Here is a 17,432-nt window from a genome sequence, read left to right as displayed (position 1 = left end):
GGAGGCTAGGACTCGGGAGGGGTATACAAAAGGTTTCGCCCACACCCGGCTTTGTGGTTTTCCGAAGACGCCACTACCACACCTCGGAGTTTCACTGTAGTCAAGTAATAAATAGAGAGGCAGAGCGACTAAATCCTGCTGACCAGGGCACCGTTCCTCAAAGGCTAAACCTGATAGACGAGCTCAGGACGCCATGGGACGGCCGGTGCTGTTTGCTGACTTTGGTTGACTTATGCGCTAGGGTGTGTGGGCTCATTCATCTTCAACTGATCTTTGAGAAGATTAATTTCATGCTCATTATTTCACAGAGAAGACATTGGCACGAAAGACAAGGCTAAAAATTGGGGGATGGTATCCAAATCATATATCTTATTGCTAGTTCTGTAAATAGGAGCTTACTTTGATGAAGAGCTATTTTTTAAGTTTTATTGGCATATAATTCACATATGCAATTCAATGGGTTAAACATATTAAAGAGTTGTGTAATCATCTCCACAGTCAATTTTTGAACATACTTCTTTCTAGTATTATGATCAGTTCCCTGCAACCCCCAACCTCCTTTGCCATAACCCTAAGAAATGATTGATCCGGTTACTCCCTATGGATTTCATATCCAGAGAAACATACCAAAAAGAAAAACCTAACAACAGTAACAAAATAAAACCGAGAAAAAGCTCAATTGAAAAGAAAGCAAAAAATAATAGTTATTTTAAAAGTAGAAGAAAGTTGGAGTGCATCAAAGAGGAGACAAATGACAAGGTGCTCGATTTTAAGCTAAACACACACGTGCAGTGAGTTGGAAGTGCTGCTTCCACGTGTGGCGGCTCCGTGCACCCATCTCTGTCACCTAAGGGGCAGGGTTGCGTGTTTTAAAGGGCAGCAGGTCTTTCCCCCGTCGCTTTTGCTTCTGCCTTCCCCAAAGAGCTCTTGAAATGGTCCATTGTTTGGCCGGAATTGACTTGTCTGAACTGAATGTTACAGAATGGATGGTAGCTAGTTATTTAATAAAGATATTCTTTCAGTCATAATTTTACGTGGAATAATAAGATATTTTAGATAAGTGTTTTAATAGGTAAATTGTTTTTAATTCTCTGGGCAGTGGCTTTCAGTCCAACATTGGTTAATGAACGTCTCACTGCCATCAGGTCAATTTTGACGCATAGTGGCCCGGTAGCACAGTAAACCTACCCCTGGGAATTTCCAAGACTATAACTCTCTAAGGGAGGAGAAAGCCTCATCTTGCTCCCACAGGGTGGCTGGTTGTTTCAAACTCACGGCTGACCTATGGGCTAGCAGCTCAATGTGTAACCACTCTGTGACAGGGGCTCCTTTGGGATGAATAGAAAATCTTTAAATCCACGTAGAAAGTAAAAAATTTAAAAATGTCACTACTGGTGTTCCCATTCAAACATGCAGGGATTCGTTCTAAAACAAACATGTTGAATCATGTGCCTTCTAAAATTGGTGGTAATGATGATTGTACAATTCTTGATATTATTAAACTATTGAATTGTATGATGTGTGGATGAAGTGCCAACAAAACTGATTTTATTCTCATCTTATGCAGACATTTTATTTATTTATTTTAAACATTTTATTGGGGGCTCTTACAGTTCTTGTCACAATCCATACATCAATTGTACCAAGCACATTTGTACATGAGTTGCATCATTATTTTCTAGACATTTACTTTCTATTGAGCCCTTGGTGTCAGCTATTCTTCCCCCCCCCATCATGGTCCTATGATAAATTACAATTTATTGTTATTTTCATATCTTTTTAAAAATCATTTTATTGGGGCTCACACAACTCTGATCACAATCCATACATACATCAATTGTATAAAGCACATTTGTATATTCGTTGCCTTCTTCATTCTCAAAACATTTGCTCTCCACTTAAGATCTTGGCATCAGCTCCTCATTTTCTCCCTCCCTCCCCGATTCCCCCTCCCTGATGAATGCTTGATAATTTATAAATTATTATTTTGTCATATCTTACACTCGCTGACGTTTCCCTTCACCCACTTTTCTGTTGTATGTCCCCCAGGGAGGAGGTTATATGTAGATCCCTGTAATCGTATTTTCATATCTTACACCAACCGCGGTCCCTCTTCCCCCATGGTTTCTGGTGTTCGTGCCTCTGGGGGGAGGGTGTGTCGATCATCACAATTGGTTCCCCTCCCTCCATTCTTCTCCCCACCTTCCCCCCGCCCTCCGTGTGTTGTGAGCTCTATGTCTTATCTGTACCTGTGCACATGCTCCAGTTTACCCCAAAATGAAAGGTAGTACTAGGGTCATGATAGTGGGGGGTGAGGAAGCCTCAAGGAACTAAAGAAGTATTGTGTGTTTCATCGGTGCCTTACTGCACCCTGATTGATTCATCCCTTCCCTGTGATCCCTCTGTGAGGGGATGTCCCATTGTCTACAGATGGGCTTTGGGTCTCTGCTCTAATCCCCCTCAATCTCAACAATATGGTGTGTTTGTTTGTTTGTTTGTTTGTTTTTGGTCTTCTGATGCCTGTTACCCAGTCCCAGTGACACCTCATGAATGCACAGGCTGCTGTGCTTCTTCCGCGTGGGCTTGTTGCTTCTCTGCTACATGGCTGCTTGTTTACCTTCAAGCCTTTAAGACCCCAGATGCTAAATCTAGATGCTATATCTTTTGATAGCCGGGCATCATCAGCTTTCTTCACAACATTTGCTTATGCACCCACTTGGTCTTCAGCAATCGTCCTGGGAGGATGAGTATCACAGAATGCCAGGTTGTTAGAACAAAATGCTCTTGCATTGAAGTAGGGTTTAGAAAGAAAGAAAGAAAGAAAGAAAGAAAGAAAGAAAGAAAGAAAGAAAGAAAGAAAGAAAGAAAGAAAGAAAGAAAAAGAAAGAAACACATCTCTGTGATCAATAGTTGGTTGCTGACAAGCTCTCTCAGTAATGCATTGGTCCTCAGTCTCACTAGGGTGCCTTAAAAAAAATTAAAGCAAAGGTCAATCCAAACAGTGGTCTTCTAGAGATCTGCTTAAACTAGCAAATTCAAGACAGAAAGATCAGCTCACAGGGTCATGGTGACTGTTTTCTGGGAGGCCTCCAAAGGGGTAATCTTTATAGATTGTCTGAAGGACACAGGGCATTTATGGGGCTTTTTTTTTTTTAGTAATTTTCCATCTCAATAAGGCACTTGCTCATTCTTCAACGGTAACAAGGCTAGCCTATGAGAATGCCATTAGGAAAACCAACCCCATCCACTCTCCAGTCCTGATCTTCCCTCCTTCAGAACATTTTTTGTGTCCCCAAATTCAAACAACATTTAAAAGGAACGTGTTATGAATCCTTTAGGGATGTTAAAAGTGCTGTTTGGGTTTGGGCCTGGTGTAAACTGAAGTATGCAGAATTCCCCAGGAAAGGAGCAGAGAGACAGAAACACTGCTTTCCAAAGTGAATAGACCAAGATAGAGGCTCTGTGAAGAAACAATAGCTTCCCATTTTGGCATCTTAATTTAATATAGATGTTTGTGATTTTGCGACAACCATTTTTGATTTGCCTTTGTATTTTGAATACCTTCTAAAGTAGGCAGCTCCTCTTTCATATATCAGACAATATTCCATTGTGATCCACAGAGTTCTCCTTGCTAATTTTCAGAATTTGGTCACTAGGTCTTTCTTCCTAACTTGCCTTACTCTGAAAGCTCTGCTCAAACCTGTTCCCAGGGGTGACCCAGGGGTGCTGGTATTTGATGTGCTTGTGATATTGCTTCCTGCATTGTAAGCAACACATAGGATGTCGTATGTCACCACAGTATGACAAACTGAGAGACACGTGGTGAAACCATACATAGAATATTAGAAAATTCTAAAGATGTTGGCAAGATGAACAATAATTAAAGTTCTATGTAGAAAATTAAGATGTGCCCTGGTGGCACAGTAAGTTAAGCGCTGGGTTGCTAACAACAAGGTTGGCTGTTCAAACCCACCAGCCTGGGAGAACCACCACCAGCCTGGGAGAACCACGTGGCCTTCTACTTCCATCAGGCTTTGGAAACCCCATAGAGCCACTCCTCTCTAGCCCAAAGGGTCCTGATGAGACAGAATGGAATCCAGAACAGTGGGTGGGGTGGGGGTTTTGTTGCTGTTGTTGTTTTGATGCAACACCCTGTGAACATGAGCGTGTGATGTGGGTGCAAACGTTGGAAAAACTCAGTCATCACATCAGTGCCATTTAGTGGAATCCCTAGGAGTCTGGTGGGTGGTGTAATGGTTAAGGATTAGGCTGCTAACTGCAAGGTCAGCAGTTCAAAACCACCAGTCTTACTGCAGGAGAAAGCCCTTAAAGAGTTCCAGTCTCAGAAACACACAGAGAATTATGAGTCAGCATCGACTCCATGGCTGGTTCCTGAGTCTAGGACACCGAGCATTTGCCAAGCGCTCTGGGCCACGTGTTCCTTCCAGGTATTGACCTTCCTCCTCACTTCCCAGAGTTTCATCTCTAAGCCACACCTTCTTTCCAGGGTCATTTCACCCCCACTTCACAGAACATGACACCGAGGGACAGCCGGCCTGCGCTGGCTACCTGCAGGTCTGGGAGTGTGCAGCTTGGGGCCCCAGGAGTCACGCTGCTCCCAGGGCATTTTAACCTCGCCCCCACCTCCTCGCTCGCCTTCAGTCATACCCACTGTTCCTTTTAGGTGTGTCTGGTGACTGTTTAACTTCTCAGGCTCAGCCCCACACCTGCTCCTGAGCTTAAATTCAGGAAAGCAAAGGGAGTTGGTAAAGTTGGATGGAGGCCAGCGGGACCCGAACAGGTGGCAGCAGGGGGATGCACAGAAGGAAGCCCGTTCGGAGGAGGCGGCGGCGGCGCCCACAGCCCCCTGGAAACCCTGGGTGCTGGCGGCGGAGGGGAGCGCTAGGCGCGCCCCGCGGAAAAGACGGCGCCAGGCGGCCACCGCACCTGTGCACGTGACCTGCGGAGGCGCGCTCACCTGCGCCCATGTGACGGGGCGGGGCCGCTGCCCGCGGAGGCTCGCGCGGCCACGCCCCCTCCCGCGCCCGGACCCCGCGGATCCGAGCGGCGGCGGCGGCGGCGGCGGGAGCCCGGGCGGCGGGAGGCGGTGGCGGCGGAGACGCAGCAGTGGTAGCGGCAGCATGTCGGCCGGCGGAGCGCCCATCCCGCCGCCCCCGAACCCCGCCGTGTCCTTCCCTGCGCCCCGGGTCACCCTGCCCGCCGGCCCGAACATCCTGTGGACCTACTCGGGCGCCTTCGTCTGCCTGGAGATTGTAAGTGGGGCAGCCTGGGCGCGGGGCGCACCGGCGGGGCGGGCAGGGCAGGGCATCCTCGGGCCCCGCTGCCTCCTCCTGCCACCGCCTCCCCCCCTCCCCCCGGCTTCGCTCCCCTCCAGGTGGCCTGCCCCGCGGCCCCTCCCCGGGGTCCTCAGGTATCCGCGCTGCCTGAGCCTGCGGCCGCGCAGCCACCTGGGCCCTCTGGCCTGGCACCTGTTACGCCAGCACCTGCGCCCCCGCCAGTGCACAGAATGGCCCTGAGAGAGCGAGCGGGCGGGGTCAGGTCGGGGCGAGGCTTGGGGGCTCCTAGGGGCGGGGGACGCTTGGACTGGGGGAGTCGTCAGTGATGCCCCCTCCCTCCGGGGCTTGGCCAGGGGCGGCGCTTGGCTAGACTCAGAACCGGCGCTCTCTGCCTCGCCTGTTGCTAACCTGCCATTTTGTTGGGGGTGGAAAGGTGTAGCCTGTCACTGGGTGAGTGGCGACGCCACGATTGGACAGAGGGGGCTGGAGGCACCAGGAAGAGAAGGAGAGCTGGGCATGCCTTTTTTTGGGGGGTGGGGTTGTTGGTTTTTCGTTCTCTTGCTATATTTAGTACCCCTTAGAATGGGGGAGGAGCAGGGTCCAGGACGCAGGGCAGGGAGGCAGGTAAGGTGTGTAAGGTGCCCTTGGCAGTTTCCAAACCACGTGGGCGTGAGAATGGTGGAGGGAGGTGGAAACGTAGCTGTCACAGCCTTCCCAGTTTGCCACTGTCATTGCGCTGCGCCTTCGCCTCTCCTAATTTACAAGCAACCCCAAATGTCTCCAGCACTCTTGCGCCCAGGTAGAGGTGGGCTCATCAGGCCTCCTGTGCCAACTTCTTGAGCATGTTTTTTTTTTAATCTGACTTGGAAGCTTTCGACGCTTATTGTGGACAAGGAGGACATGTGCACATATTAATTGGGCAACTGAGCTTGCGTCACACCTGGAGAATGGCAAATAAAGCGAGGAATGCTAGCGAGGCTGCCCTTCCTGTAGGCTGGTTTTGTTTGCTCCGTTTGGGGATTTCATCTCTCCACTCACCCCCTCCTTTGAGTTTGTGTAACCTGGATTTGGGTGCTTTGGTTTCACTTTTGTCCTGTGGGCCCAGAACACCTCGTGAGCATTGGTTTCCTGCCCTATTATGCTAAGATGGACAAGGCACCCGGAGTTGAGTTTAGGCCTGATTGGAATCTGGAAAGAGAGATACACCCAAGTCACAGGCTACCACATCAGTAATCAGATCCTGACTGAGGCTGCTTCCAGGCCCAGCCCAAATCATGAACATCCCAGGTTCCCAAACGTGGCCCATCATTGGAATCAACAGGGAATTTGTTGGAGACTACAGATCTCTGGGTCCCTTCCCCTGGAAGTTCTGCTTCATTCGGTTGCAAATGGAGCACCGTGAGCTATAATTTCACCAGAACCCCAGTGGTTGAGCAAGTTTGGGATGGTAGCCTCTAAATGTTTCTGAGGACAGGCTCCGCCGGCCACGGGAGAAGAGTAGGGAAAACAGCATTGAGCAGCCCTGCTCTGTGGCAGGGAGCCAAGTTAAGGACACAGCAGTGTGGTGAAAGATGTTAAAGTGTCGGAGCTGCGGGTTCGCCAGACTGGTGGCCTTCATACTTCTCTCCTAAGTGTCCGCCTTGTCCACATTCCACCTGTGCTACAATTTACATCGTGTTTGAACAGACTGTAGTGGCCACCTGACCCCCATTCCAGGCATTCATATACTTCCACTCTCAGATATGCTGTTTGTGTTTTCTAATACAGGTTTACCTGTGCGTTCACCTATAGCGATCTATCTAGATTGCATCTACTTCTCCATAGCTTCATCTAGATGTAGATATGTAAATGAAGGAGGTTGACCCATGTGCCATCCCATCAAGAACCACCTGGGGCCATGTCACCCTTTGGGGAACACTGCCTAATTCTGAGGGGAAAAAGATGGAAGGTGACTTGTTTGATTTTCCTTCCCCTGGATGCAGTCTCTCTGTGTGATCTAGCCTAAGGGTTGATTCTCAACTGCCCCATACCTAATCCCTTGAGCGGCTTGTAAGAATCTATTACCAGCTCCAGACTAATTAATTCAGACTCTCTGGGGATGTACCCAGAGTCAGCGTTGCTTTTTTTATAAAAGGCTTCCCTGGAGGTTCTAATTCACAGCTGTGGATGGATGCCTCTGACGGAGCCAGCCCTTCATCCAGGCTCTGTAAGAAGATAACTCTGCTCACTAAGGTGAAGACTTAACTCCCACGTGCTTAGACTGCCTTTCACTCCCCATCCCAGGAGGGACGCTAGGCTCACAGAATGATCTCATCCATGTTCATAGCTTTACCTTTCCTTTACCTTCTCCACCTTCATTTCCTTTACCTTCTCCTTTACCTTTTCATTTCCTTTACCTTCTCCGCCTCCAGGGCTCTAGAAACGTGTCCAGGGCTCTTCTCGAGGTTCAGCAGCTCGGCATCCCATGGCCATTTCAGATAGCTTTTCACATTTATGGGCAAATTTGTTTTCTATTTGAATATCTACCTCCTCCCACACACACCCCCCAAAAAAATGGTACAAAGAATTCCAACAAAGCTAGTGGCCTTGGAGAGACAAGAAGGCGTGGAGCCGATTTCTCACCCTTCCCAAAGGCTTGACAATAGTGGATTGTATGTTTCGAGAGAGGATCCGCAAGAGGAGATTGCCCACCTGAAGTAGATGCACAGATGGGAGCTAAGGAAGCTCTCTTTTTGGAAACCGCTATGGTCTTGACTCTGTCATGTTCCCTCTGGTCTTCTGAATTCTTTAAAGTTGGTTTCCCTGGACCTCTCTGCAGAAATTGCTGACCCTGTATAGGTTACAGGGGAGGTACAGTCCTCTCATTGCTCAAGGGGTCACCTCTCTGGGAGTCCTTTCTGAAGGAACACATAATCTGAGGAATGGATGGATGTGACAAGAGCTGCTATTCAGGGGAGAAAGTGCTAAGCATGGGACAGTTAAAGCATCTTCCAGGCAGGTGGATCTTGAAGTACCATGGAGGGAGTCGTGGGTGCTTCCAGAAAAAAGCAGCCGTGTTTCATTATCACCGATTGATAGCTGAGTGTGGTTTTCAGTGGAGGACAAAAGTGAGAAGAAGTGGAGTTATAAGAAAAGGACACTGGGCGTGTGGCTGAGAACAAGAGGGCCTCTGCCCTCTATGGGCTCATCTTCTAAAACCCCAAAGGAAGATCAGCCATTGCAGTATTAAGCAGAGAAAAGAATAAAGGACCATGATGGACTCTAGTGTGCCTCATGCTTTCAGAGCTCAGGAAACTGTGCTGCCCTTGACAAGGTCATTCCCATTGCTTCCCATGGGTGATATTCGCATGCTTCCAACCACACTGTTTGGTTCCCACAGGCCTTCGCATTCACTCAACAACCAGCCATTAGGCCTTTTCGTCCATGCTCGGGGTATGCTGGGTAGCACAGCTACTTCACTTCAAATGAATGCATGCCAGGGCAGAAAGGGAAGAAAAGAATTGCAATATTTGTATTGCAAGTGCTAATATAGGTTTAGGAAAAGTACTGTAGGAGAGCCGGGGAGACTGCATCGGGATACTGGGTAGACCAGGACAGATTGCTTCCATGGAGGGGTGATATTTCAGTTGAGTTGTTACTCTTGAGGAGTTCAGGCAGGAAAGTAGAGAAGAGGCATTCGCAAACCCCAGACACAAGAAAGAGCATGATGGAAGTCAGCACGCAGTTGTCAGTGGTTTGACATGACAGGAAAGTGGCGGGAGAAAAAAGGAAGAACAGATTTACAGTTTTCACAGTTCAGAAGTGATTAGGTTTAGAACCCACCCTATAATGATATAACCTTCACAGGAACTCCTCCTTTCAGGGATTTCTCTGGGGGCTCTAGTACATCTGCGGGTGTAAGGGTTAGGACTCCAACACCTATTGGGGGGAACTAAATTTAATCCATAGCATCAGTCAAGTACATAAAGTTTGATATGCTCCAAAATGAAAGTAGACTATACCAAAATCTAAAAATGTAATCCACAGGAATTATGCTGGGACAAGGAAGGTTAATGAAAGGAGGATGCTGGGAGAGAGGCTTTGAGGGGAGGGTGCAGCCATTGAGATAAATCTTTTCTTTTTTCTTTTGAGATGGACCTACTTGTCACTAAAGACTCCAAGTCCATTTCAATTTCACTTTTCCTCCTCTTGTTTAAAGCGATCCGAGGGATAAGGAATCTGGGGGGATTTGTGTTCGTTTGATTTTCAAGGAAACATTTATATATTACACAGCCCATCTCAAGAAATGAAATCAATAATATCCCGTTAAACCATCCATTGCATAAATCTCTGTGAGGGAATTCAGGTTATTTTCTACTTAGCTAACATAAATGTTCAGATGCACAGAATTCTTCTCCCTCTCAAAGCAGATGGTGGTCCCGAGGGATATTATGTGTTTTCAGTGAAGAAAGTCTTTAACTACAGGCATGTTTATCTTGTTAAAGGTAGTTTATACTAAGAAGTAAGATTTGTTCTCTGCCTTTGGGTTAAAAATCTCCATCCTCTTGAAAAGAGCCTTTAAAACTTCCTAGAGAACCCCATGCCCTGGTCAAAGATGGCTTTCAGCAGTCTTTTGCCATGGTTGGCAGCCCTGTAAGAAATATTTAGAATCGAAACAAGAAAACTCTAAACCAAGTTGCTAGAGCATTGACCTTGAGCTCCAAATGCAAAGGTTAAGGAAAGGAGATTTGTTCTGGGGAGTGAGGAAGACTGTACTTTCTGTGGTCATGGTGCATCTGAGTTGATATGGCTGAACAGAAAGCATTGTGGGATGAAAGCAGACAGAAGCCATGTTGGCATAACCAATATCATGCATAGACTATACCTAACAAATACCATGTGATTGTTCTCCTGGGCAATTGGACTACTCACTAACTCATTGCTATGGAGTCAGTCCTGACTCATAATGACACCACAGGGCCTGACAGGGTAGAACTGCCTCTGTCAGTTTCTGAGACGATAACTCTTTTGGGGAGTTACAATACTCATCTTTCTCCAGCGAAGTCGGGCGGGGGGTGTGGGGGTTCGAACTGCTGACCTTGTGGTCAGCAGCCCAATATGCAACCACTGTACCACCAGGGCTCCTGACAGTTGAACTGATGTGTGCTATTTCCCTGGAGAGACTAGCTGTAGGAGGGAGTGGGCAGCTTTGAAGGCTTGGGCACCTCCTAAGGGCTGTCCAACTTTTTTGGATGTCCTGATTGTTCTTCCGGTATTGACAGCCTGCCATAAATTTCTTTAGCTTCTCAAAAGGAAAGGTTAACATTTATATAATTTTTGCCATTACAAATATTTTAAGCGATACAACTCAGTTGCTTTTAATATATTCACATGTACAACCAGTTTTGTCTTACACCAGAACATTTTCATTTCCCTGCAAAGGCTCTTCTTACTCCTTAAATGGTTACATCCTATTCTCTCCTTGATCCGCCCCTGGCAACTCGGAATCAACTCTCTGACTCTGTTGACTTATTCTGCACATTTGATGTAAATGGGATCATAGGATTGTAACCTTTGTTACAGCCATGTGTAATGTAACTGTATCTGCCTTCTTTCACTTTACATACTATCTGAAAGTTCTTGTGTATTATAATTATAACGTGTTGTAATATATTTCATTACTTTTTATGGTTGCATGCTATCCCATTGTAGACGACAACAAAAAAACAAACAAAGTGTCAAACAAATTAAAAGCTCATTGCCATTAAGTTGATTCCTATACTTGGTCTTATCATCCAATAACAGATATTGGGTTGATATTACAATATGACAATCATGGATAATGTTGCAAGTGTTTGTTTGAACAAATGCTCCCAGTGCCCTTGGATGTACACCGAGGAGTAGAATTGCTACATCAAGCCAGATACAGAAAAGGATATAGAACCAGGGATATCTTTGGTGTCAGATGGAGCTTGTCTAAAAAACAAAGACTCTCAGAAAAATGTGTCTGTTTGTGTTTTATGGACTCTGAAAAATCACGTAAGTGTGTGAATCATAGTGGATTATAGATAGCAGTGCAAAGAATGGCGATTTTAAACTCTCCACCATGCTTGTGCAGTACAAGGGGCGGACATTGAAACAGATCAAAGAGATACTGCATAGTTTAATATCGGGAAATGTGTGCATCCAGGGGGTGTCCTTTTCCAGTGCTTATTCAGTCTGCATGCTGAGCAAATATTTCAGGGAGCTGGGCTGGCACAAAAAGCTGGACTATATGCAGAACACCGTGCCAGGATTGGAGGAAGACACATGAATTATCTGTGATGTACAAATGACACAACCTGGCTTGATGAAAGAGGACTCGAGGCACCTGCTCATGAAGATCTAAATGGCAGCCTTCAGGTTGGATTACACTTCAAGCATAAAACAAAAATCCTCAACTGGACCAATAGTCGCCATCATGCTAAACGGAGAAAAGATTGAAGTTGTCAAGGATTTCATTTTACTTGGATCCGCAGCTACACCAGGGAAGCAGCAGTCAAATCAAGTGACTATTGTGTCGGGCAGATCTGCTGCAAAGAGCTCTTTAAGATGTTAAAAAACAAAAATTGCACTTAAGGACCAAGGTGCACCTTTTAGGGTGTCTTCAGTCACCTCCTATTCCTACAAAGACTGGACAGTGAAGAGGCCTGAGACAGATCAGTATGTTTCCGTTACGATGCTGGTGAAGACATTGTCTATATCACGGCTTTGCAGAGCAATGGACACTCTGTCTTGGCAGAAGTACAGCCAGAATGTCCTGTAGGAGTGAAAATGGTAAGACTTCATTGCAAGCACTTTGGACATGTTATCAAGAGGGACAAGGTCAGCCAAAAATCAAGTCGAGGCAGACCTTCAACAAGATGGATTGACCCGGTGACTACAAAAATGCACTGACAGTGCATTGCTGTGAGGCTGGCACAGGCCAGGCATATCCCCCTCCTGTTGTAAAAGTGTCACTCTCAGTTGACTTGATGGCACTTAACAAATAATTATCCTGTGTGTGACTTCTTGAGGAACTGCCTAGTTTTTCTTCCAGATTGGCTATCCATCTTAAATGCTCACAAGTGATGCTTGAGGGTTCCAGTGACCGGAACTTCATGGGTCCCCCATGTCACAGGACATGCCCCTCCATTGTCACCCTTTGTGGCATTCTTAACTTTAAAAAGAAACCATGATGTGCCAGACAGGGCCTGTGCCAAGGCACTAGCCTACATAAACACTAACCATTACCAGGTGCCGGGTGGGTGGTCCCCACCCCTAACAGCCCCGCGTGCTCTAGAAGGAAGCATGCTGGGGCCTCGCCACCCTCACAACTGTTCTCATGTCTGAGCCCGTGGGGCTGAACTTGAAAAGTGAAATTTAAAAGTTGAGATTTGTTTAAAAATCAGAAGAAAAATGAATGAGGATCCATTTCTCCTTTTTAATAAAATTTAAGTAATTTAAATGGAAGTTGGGAGCAGAAAGGATCATCCTCAAACATACTTTTAAAGCATTCCAAAGGAAGACAAAAGGCAAAACCTATTTTTTGTAGATAAGCTCTTCTGTATATGTTACTTCACTTTGCTTCCTCAAGTAAACTCTGCTGTCCTGTGTCTTCACTTCAAAAATTTGTTCCAGAATTAATCTAGGGATGGTTGGGATGGAAGACAGGATGGTGAGCAGGCCCATTGGGGTAGGTGGAAGGCAGTTATGAGGCCAGCACTTCCCTGGTCAAAGATATGAATGGTCATTGCTACAGTCTAGTCAAGCTGCTCCCCAAGACTGAAAATGGAGCAACTGGGGTTAGACAGGCCAGAGGGAGTAGCTTCTACATAACTTTCTACCTTAAGCTCTGAAGATTTTCCAGTAATCATTTGAAAATAGGTTCCTGTTCATTAGTGTTCATGCCTGTGAAAACACACACACACACACACACACACACACACACACACACACACAGGACCAGGAAAGGAATAGTGTGTCTCCAGCATCTCAAACTGGACATCTGTTTTCTTCTAGAACTAGCTATCATGATATGTACTAGTTAATTTCCATTCATTACAAAGATGATGCGTTTGAACACTTTCTGAAGAAAGAGCTCAAGGTTTTGAGCATACAGAAATATGTAAAGTTGCTAACTCAGACCTCCCAATCCTGTGGAGGAAACAGGTACCTGAACCCAGGATTTCACTCCATCCTTGCAAGTACATGGCAGACACAGAAAGTGGTAACAAGCAAACCGCAAAAGTGACATCTCTCCAGGGAAGACCTTCTGGAAAAGGCGACTAGAATGTAGTTGCTCAGCAGAAACTGCTGTTACCATAAGTGGATGGAAGCACACACAGGTGTGATTAGTTATGGATGTGCAGGAAAAGGGAAAGAGGCCAAAAGGCAGAGAAGGTGGTAGAAAAGGGGCATTTCAGAGTATGGTAGTTACATAATCTCCTGCCAACTTGAGGGTATTAAGAGTGAAGAGGTGGAGTTTAGCCTGTTAATCAGGTCGCAGCTCGATGACCTCATTTGGAAGCACAATGGAGATAAATAGTTCCCGGGAGGCCAGACCCACTCTATCTCTGCCTTCCCTTTCCTGCTGTTGAGACACTCGGAGAGTTGGAGGAGCCATGTGAAGACCGCAACAGCTTGAGATGCTGCCACTGGATCCACAAGGCTTTTCACCCACTGGCCTGTGATCTTCCTGCATTCACCATCATTGCATGTGCCGCATGAGTCTGAAGAACTTATGGACTAGTATTGGACATGTGGGCTAATATAGGACTTACGGACTTGATCTGGGCGGGGCTGGCATGTTTTCTCAATACACAATTGATCTTATATATAAAGCTCTCTCTTACACACATATGAGTGTCTCTGGATTTGTTTCTCTAGTCAAACCGGACTAGCACACCGAGCATTAGTACCACTGGGATACAGTGACACTGTGCATGGACTGCCCTGTCAATGTATCTACCAGTCTTGATACTCTATCTCTTGACCAAAGTGTTCTTATTAAAGTTACACACACACACACACACACACACACACACGAATACGAAGTGTATATAAAGTGGCATTAATTGTAGGAAGTTCATTGTTCACTAAATGACAAGTGGTCTGAACATAGTACACACTTTAGTAACTGTGTTATTTCCTATGTAGGTAGCCAATGAATAGGGATCCTTTAAATGAGGAGAGGTTGGGTTAGGTAGCTGTTCTGAATTTTTGGAAGACCACAAATATCTTTGAGATTCTGTTGAAAGCTGGGACCCTGCCCTCAAAAAATTCACATGTCTTTATCTACCCAATATGACACGGTTTCAAGCACTCAAACGCTGCCCCGACCTTTGCCCCTAAGCCAATTCATGGAAAAAGATGAACAGTCCTGCTCTAAAATAAACACAAAAATATGAAAGATGCTGAATAGTGTATAATGTTAAGAAAATAATCCTGTTTGTCAGATTCAAAGCCCAGGTCTAATATATATATATTAGGTATGTACTATAGAAGGAGCTCTAGTGGGACCATTGGGTGAACATTGGGCTGCTCACCTAAAGATTAGCAGTTCAAACCCACCAGCCATTCTGAGTAAGAAAGATGCGTGCCTCTACTCCCATAAAGATTTGTAGTTTCCCTAACACTGTGAGTCAGACTCAATTTGGTGGCAGTGGGTTTGGTTTAGTGTACTGTAAGGCGGCTTATAATGGCTCTAAATGAGAACTAGCTGGTAAAATGGGAACGATAGTGATGAAGTATCAAGGTGACAATAATTACGAGGCGTCCTGGTGATGTAGTCTGTGCACTGAGCTGCCAACCAGAGCGTCCCTGCTCCAAACCACTGTCTGATTCCATAAACAGTTCCAGTCTTGTAACCCCACCAGGGAAGTTCTGCTCGGTTTATAGGGTCGCTATGAGACAGAATCGATGTGATGGCAGTGAGTTTGGTTTTGAGTGATGAGTAAATGAGTACAGTAAGGCGGTACTCATCTCCAAGCCTCGTCTGTCTTTTAGACCTTCAGATTCACGTGTCGTTTATCCTCTTCTTGTTCCAAACATTAACTGCAGAGAGGTCAGACTAAGAATCATTCCGTTTGCTTAGAGCCACCAGAAAGATATACTAAGATGGTGGTTGGCAGATTGTTTTCTAAGATATTGAAAGACATCTCTAAATCGACATAAGTGACATTAGAGAAGAAAGGGGGGGGTTGGGCAAAATAAATCCTCTGGGAATGTCAGAGGGCAACCCAAATAGGAGGCAAGTTGAGTGTGCCCGGATTGCAAGAGTTTCTCCTTGCTCAATGCCATATTTTCTTACGAGGCTCTGTTTTCAGCAGTCCACAACCTATGGTAAAATCATGCTTTAACCTCAATGTAGGTTTAATAAATTCAATATAGGATTTGTCAATGAACACTCCCTTGTTTCTCTTATGCTGAGAGAATCAGCCAGGTCACCCATCTGGCTATCACAGGCCAAACTAAATAGGCATAGTAGATATATATCAAACCATCAAGGAGATCCATTGTGTTGGGAATGTAGCGTAATTTAATAACTGCAGCTCAGAACATAGAACATATTTGAGTACTTGTGAGCTGTGCCGGGTACACTGAACGCTGGACTCAGATGATAAGGGATAAAGAACCAAATTCCAGGGAAATTGGTAGCAAGTTCGCAGAGATTTTCACCTTTACATTACCTGGAGATAAGGTAAGGTCATTTTTTTTTTAACTTAGAGCTTGAGCTGGAAAGTCAAGAGCCCTGTCTTCATTCTTGGAATAAATGTCCAAATCAGGTGCGTTTTGTGGTTTGGCACATCACTGCCAGATATGAGTACACCAAAGAGTCACAGGAGGTGGTGACTGACGCCCAGGAGGTCAAAGGCTGCCTCAGAGCCCCATGAGAAGAGCATGGCGGCAGTGGGCATCCCTCCCTTCTCCTCGGTTGCTATGGTGCTCTTGAAACTCTTGGGTTTTGAAGTAGTTTCACCATTTTTCTTCTCTGCTTTTTACCTCTGAAAAACAGAGTAGTCATAGACATGCTTCCTAAGCAGGGAGCGTGGTCGCTGCCATGTCTACTATGTACTGGGAGCTTAGCAACCATTCAAATGCGTGTTCCTTTTAGCCAGCCAGCCCAGAGTCAGCCCCCAACTCAGCACAACCTCTTGCCTAATGAGGTTGGACTTGTGATCTTCAGGACTTTGATTGCTCGGTTTTTAGAAGTAGACCTTCAGGTCTTTCTTTCTAGTCTATCTTATTCTGGAAGCTCTCAGCGAAACATATTCTGCATCATAGGAACATGCAGAGCTCCAGTGACAGATGGCAGTGGCTGTGCTTCTGCGGGGGTGGGGAGTGGGAAAATTGGTCGAGTCAAAGCCAGGTCTCAGAAGTCAAGTATTCTACCACTAATCTATGATAATTGGCCTTGAAACCCAGGATCAGATGAGGTGAATATGCTGTTTATCAGTCATGCTCAGGATTGCAAGTTGGAACCAGGTTGGGGTGCTCACAGGAATACGTAGCTTTTGGTGAAAGGAAACCATGAAGGAAGGAAGGAGTAACTGCAGGAGACCCCCATGACCTCTGTGCCCCCCCCATGCCCCCAGCACGGCGCTCTTGTAACAAGGAAGGTGGATTGGCCACGTGGGCTGGGTGTGCTCTCCTCTACCAAAGGAGCTCTGATGAGCAGGACTCCAATCTAGGTTTCATGAAGCATCTCTGAGTTAGAAATGTGGTGTCTATGTGAGAAAGAGAGAGGATGGACTTAGGTCCCTTATCCGTCCCCTGATCCTGTCCATGCACCTACCACAGACAGGAAGGTCAATCGGTTCTTTTATTCACGTATCACTTGGTTTCTGTTCTAAGCCTTTGAGGTGTTTGGAAGGGCTGTAATTTTGAGTACCACCAGAACAGTTCATGCAAACTGCTTCACATTTATAGCAGCCAATGCCCTGGTCGGTCTTGAAAGCCTGCTTCAAAGCCTGCCGCCTCTGCACACCTTCCTGGGTCCCCACATCATCCCCACATCATCCGCTCCCTCCCCCTCCCAGCCTCTCAGAACACACTGTTTTGAGCTCTTTTTATAGCACCCACCACAATCTGCTGCTTGAATCAGACTTAATGGGTTCTCTTTCCCCTTGCTCCAGT

The 17,432-nt window shown here is 46.2% G+C and overlaps 1 protein-coding gene across 1 annotated transcript in view; it reads left to right on the top strand.

The window, feature by feature from the left end:
- The first annotated feature begins 5,074 nt into the window (after positions 1 to 5,074).
- The window catches only part of MAL2 (mal, T cell differentiation protein 2), a 36,400-nt gene continuing 24,042 nt past the window's right edge, over positions 5,075 to 17,432 (top strand). The window contains exon 1 of the mRNA XM_075549336.1: positions 5,075 to 5,273. Within this exon, the coding sequence (XP_075405451.1) occupies positions 5,142 to 5,273 (132 nt within the window). The 5' untranslated portion in view covers positions 5,075 to 5,141. The remainder of the gene's footprint in view (positions 5,274 to 17,432) is intronic.

This window comes from Tenrec ecaudatus, chromosome 5 (assembly GCF_050624435.1).
Source record: "Tenrec ecaudatus isolate mTenEca1 chromosome 5, mTenEca1.hap1, whole genome shotgun sequence".
Lineage (NCBI taxonomy): Eukaryota > Metazoa > Chordata > Mammalia > Afrosoricida > Tenrecidae > Tenrec > Tenrec ecaudatus.
This window is presented reverse-complemented; position numbering and strand designations above follow the sequence as displayed.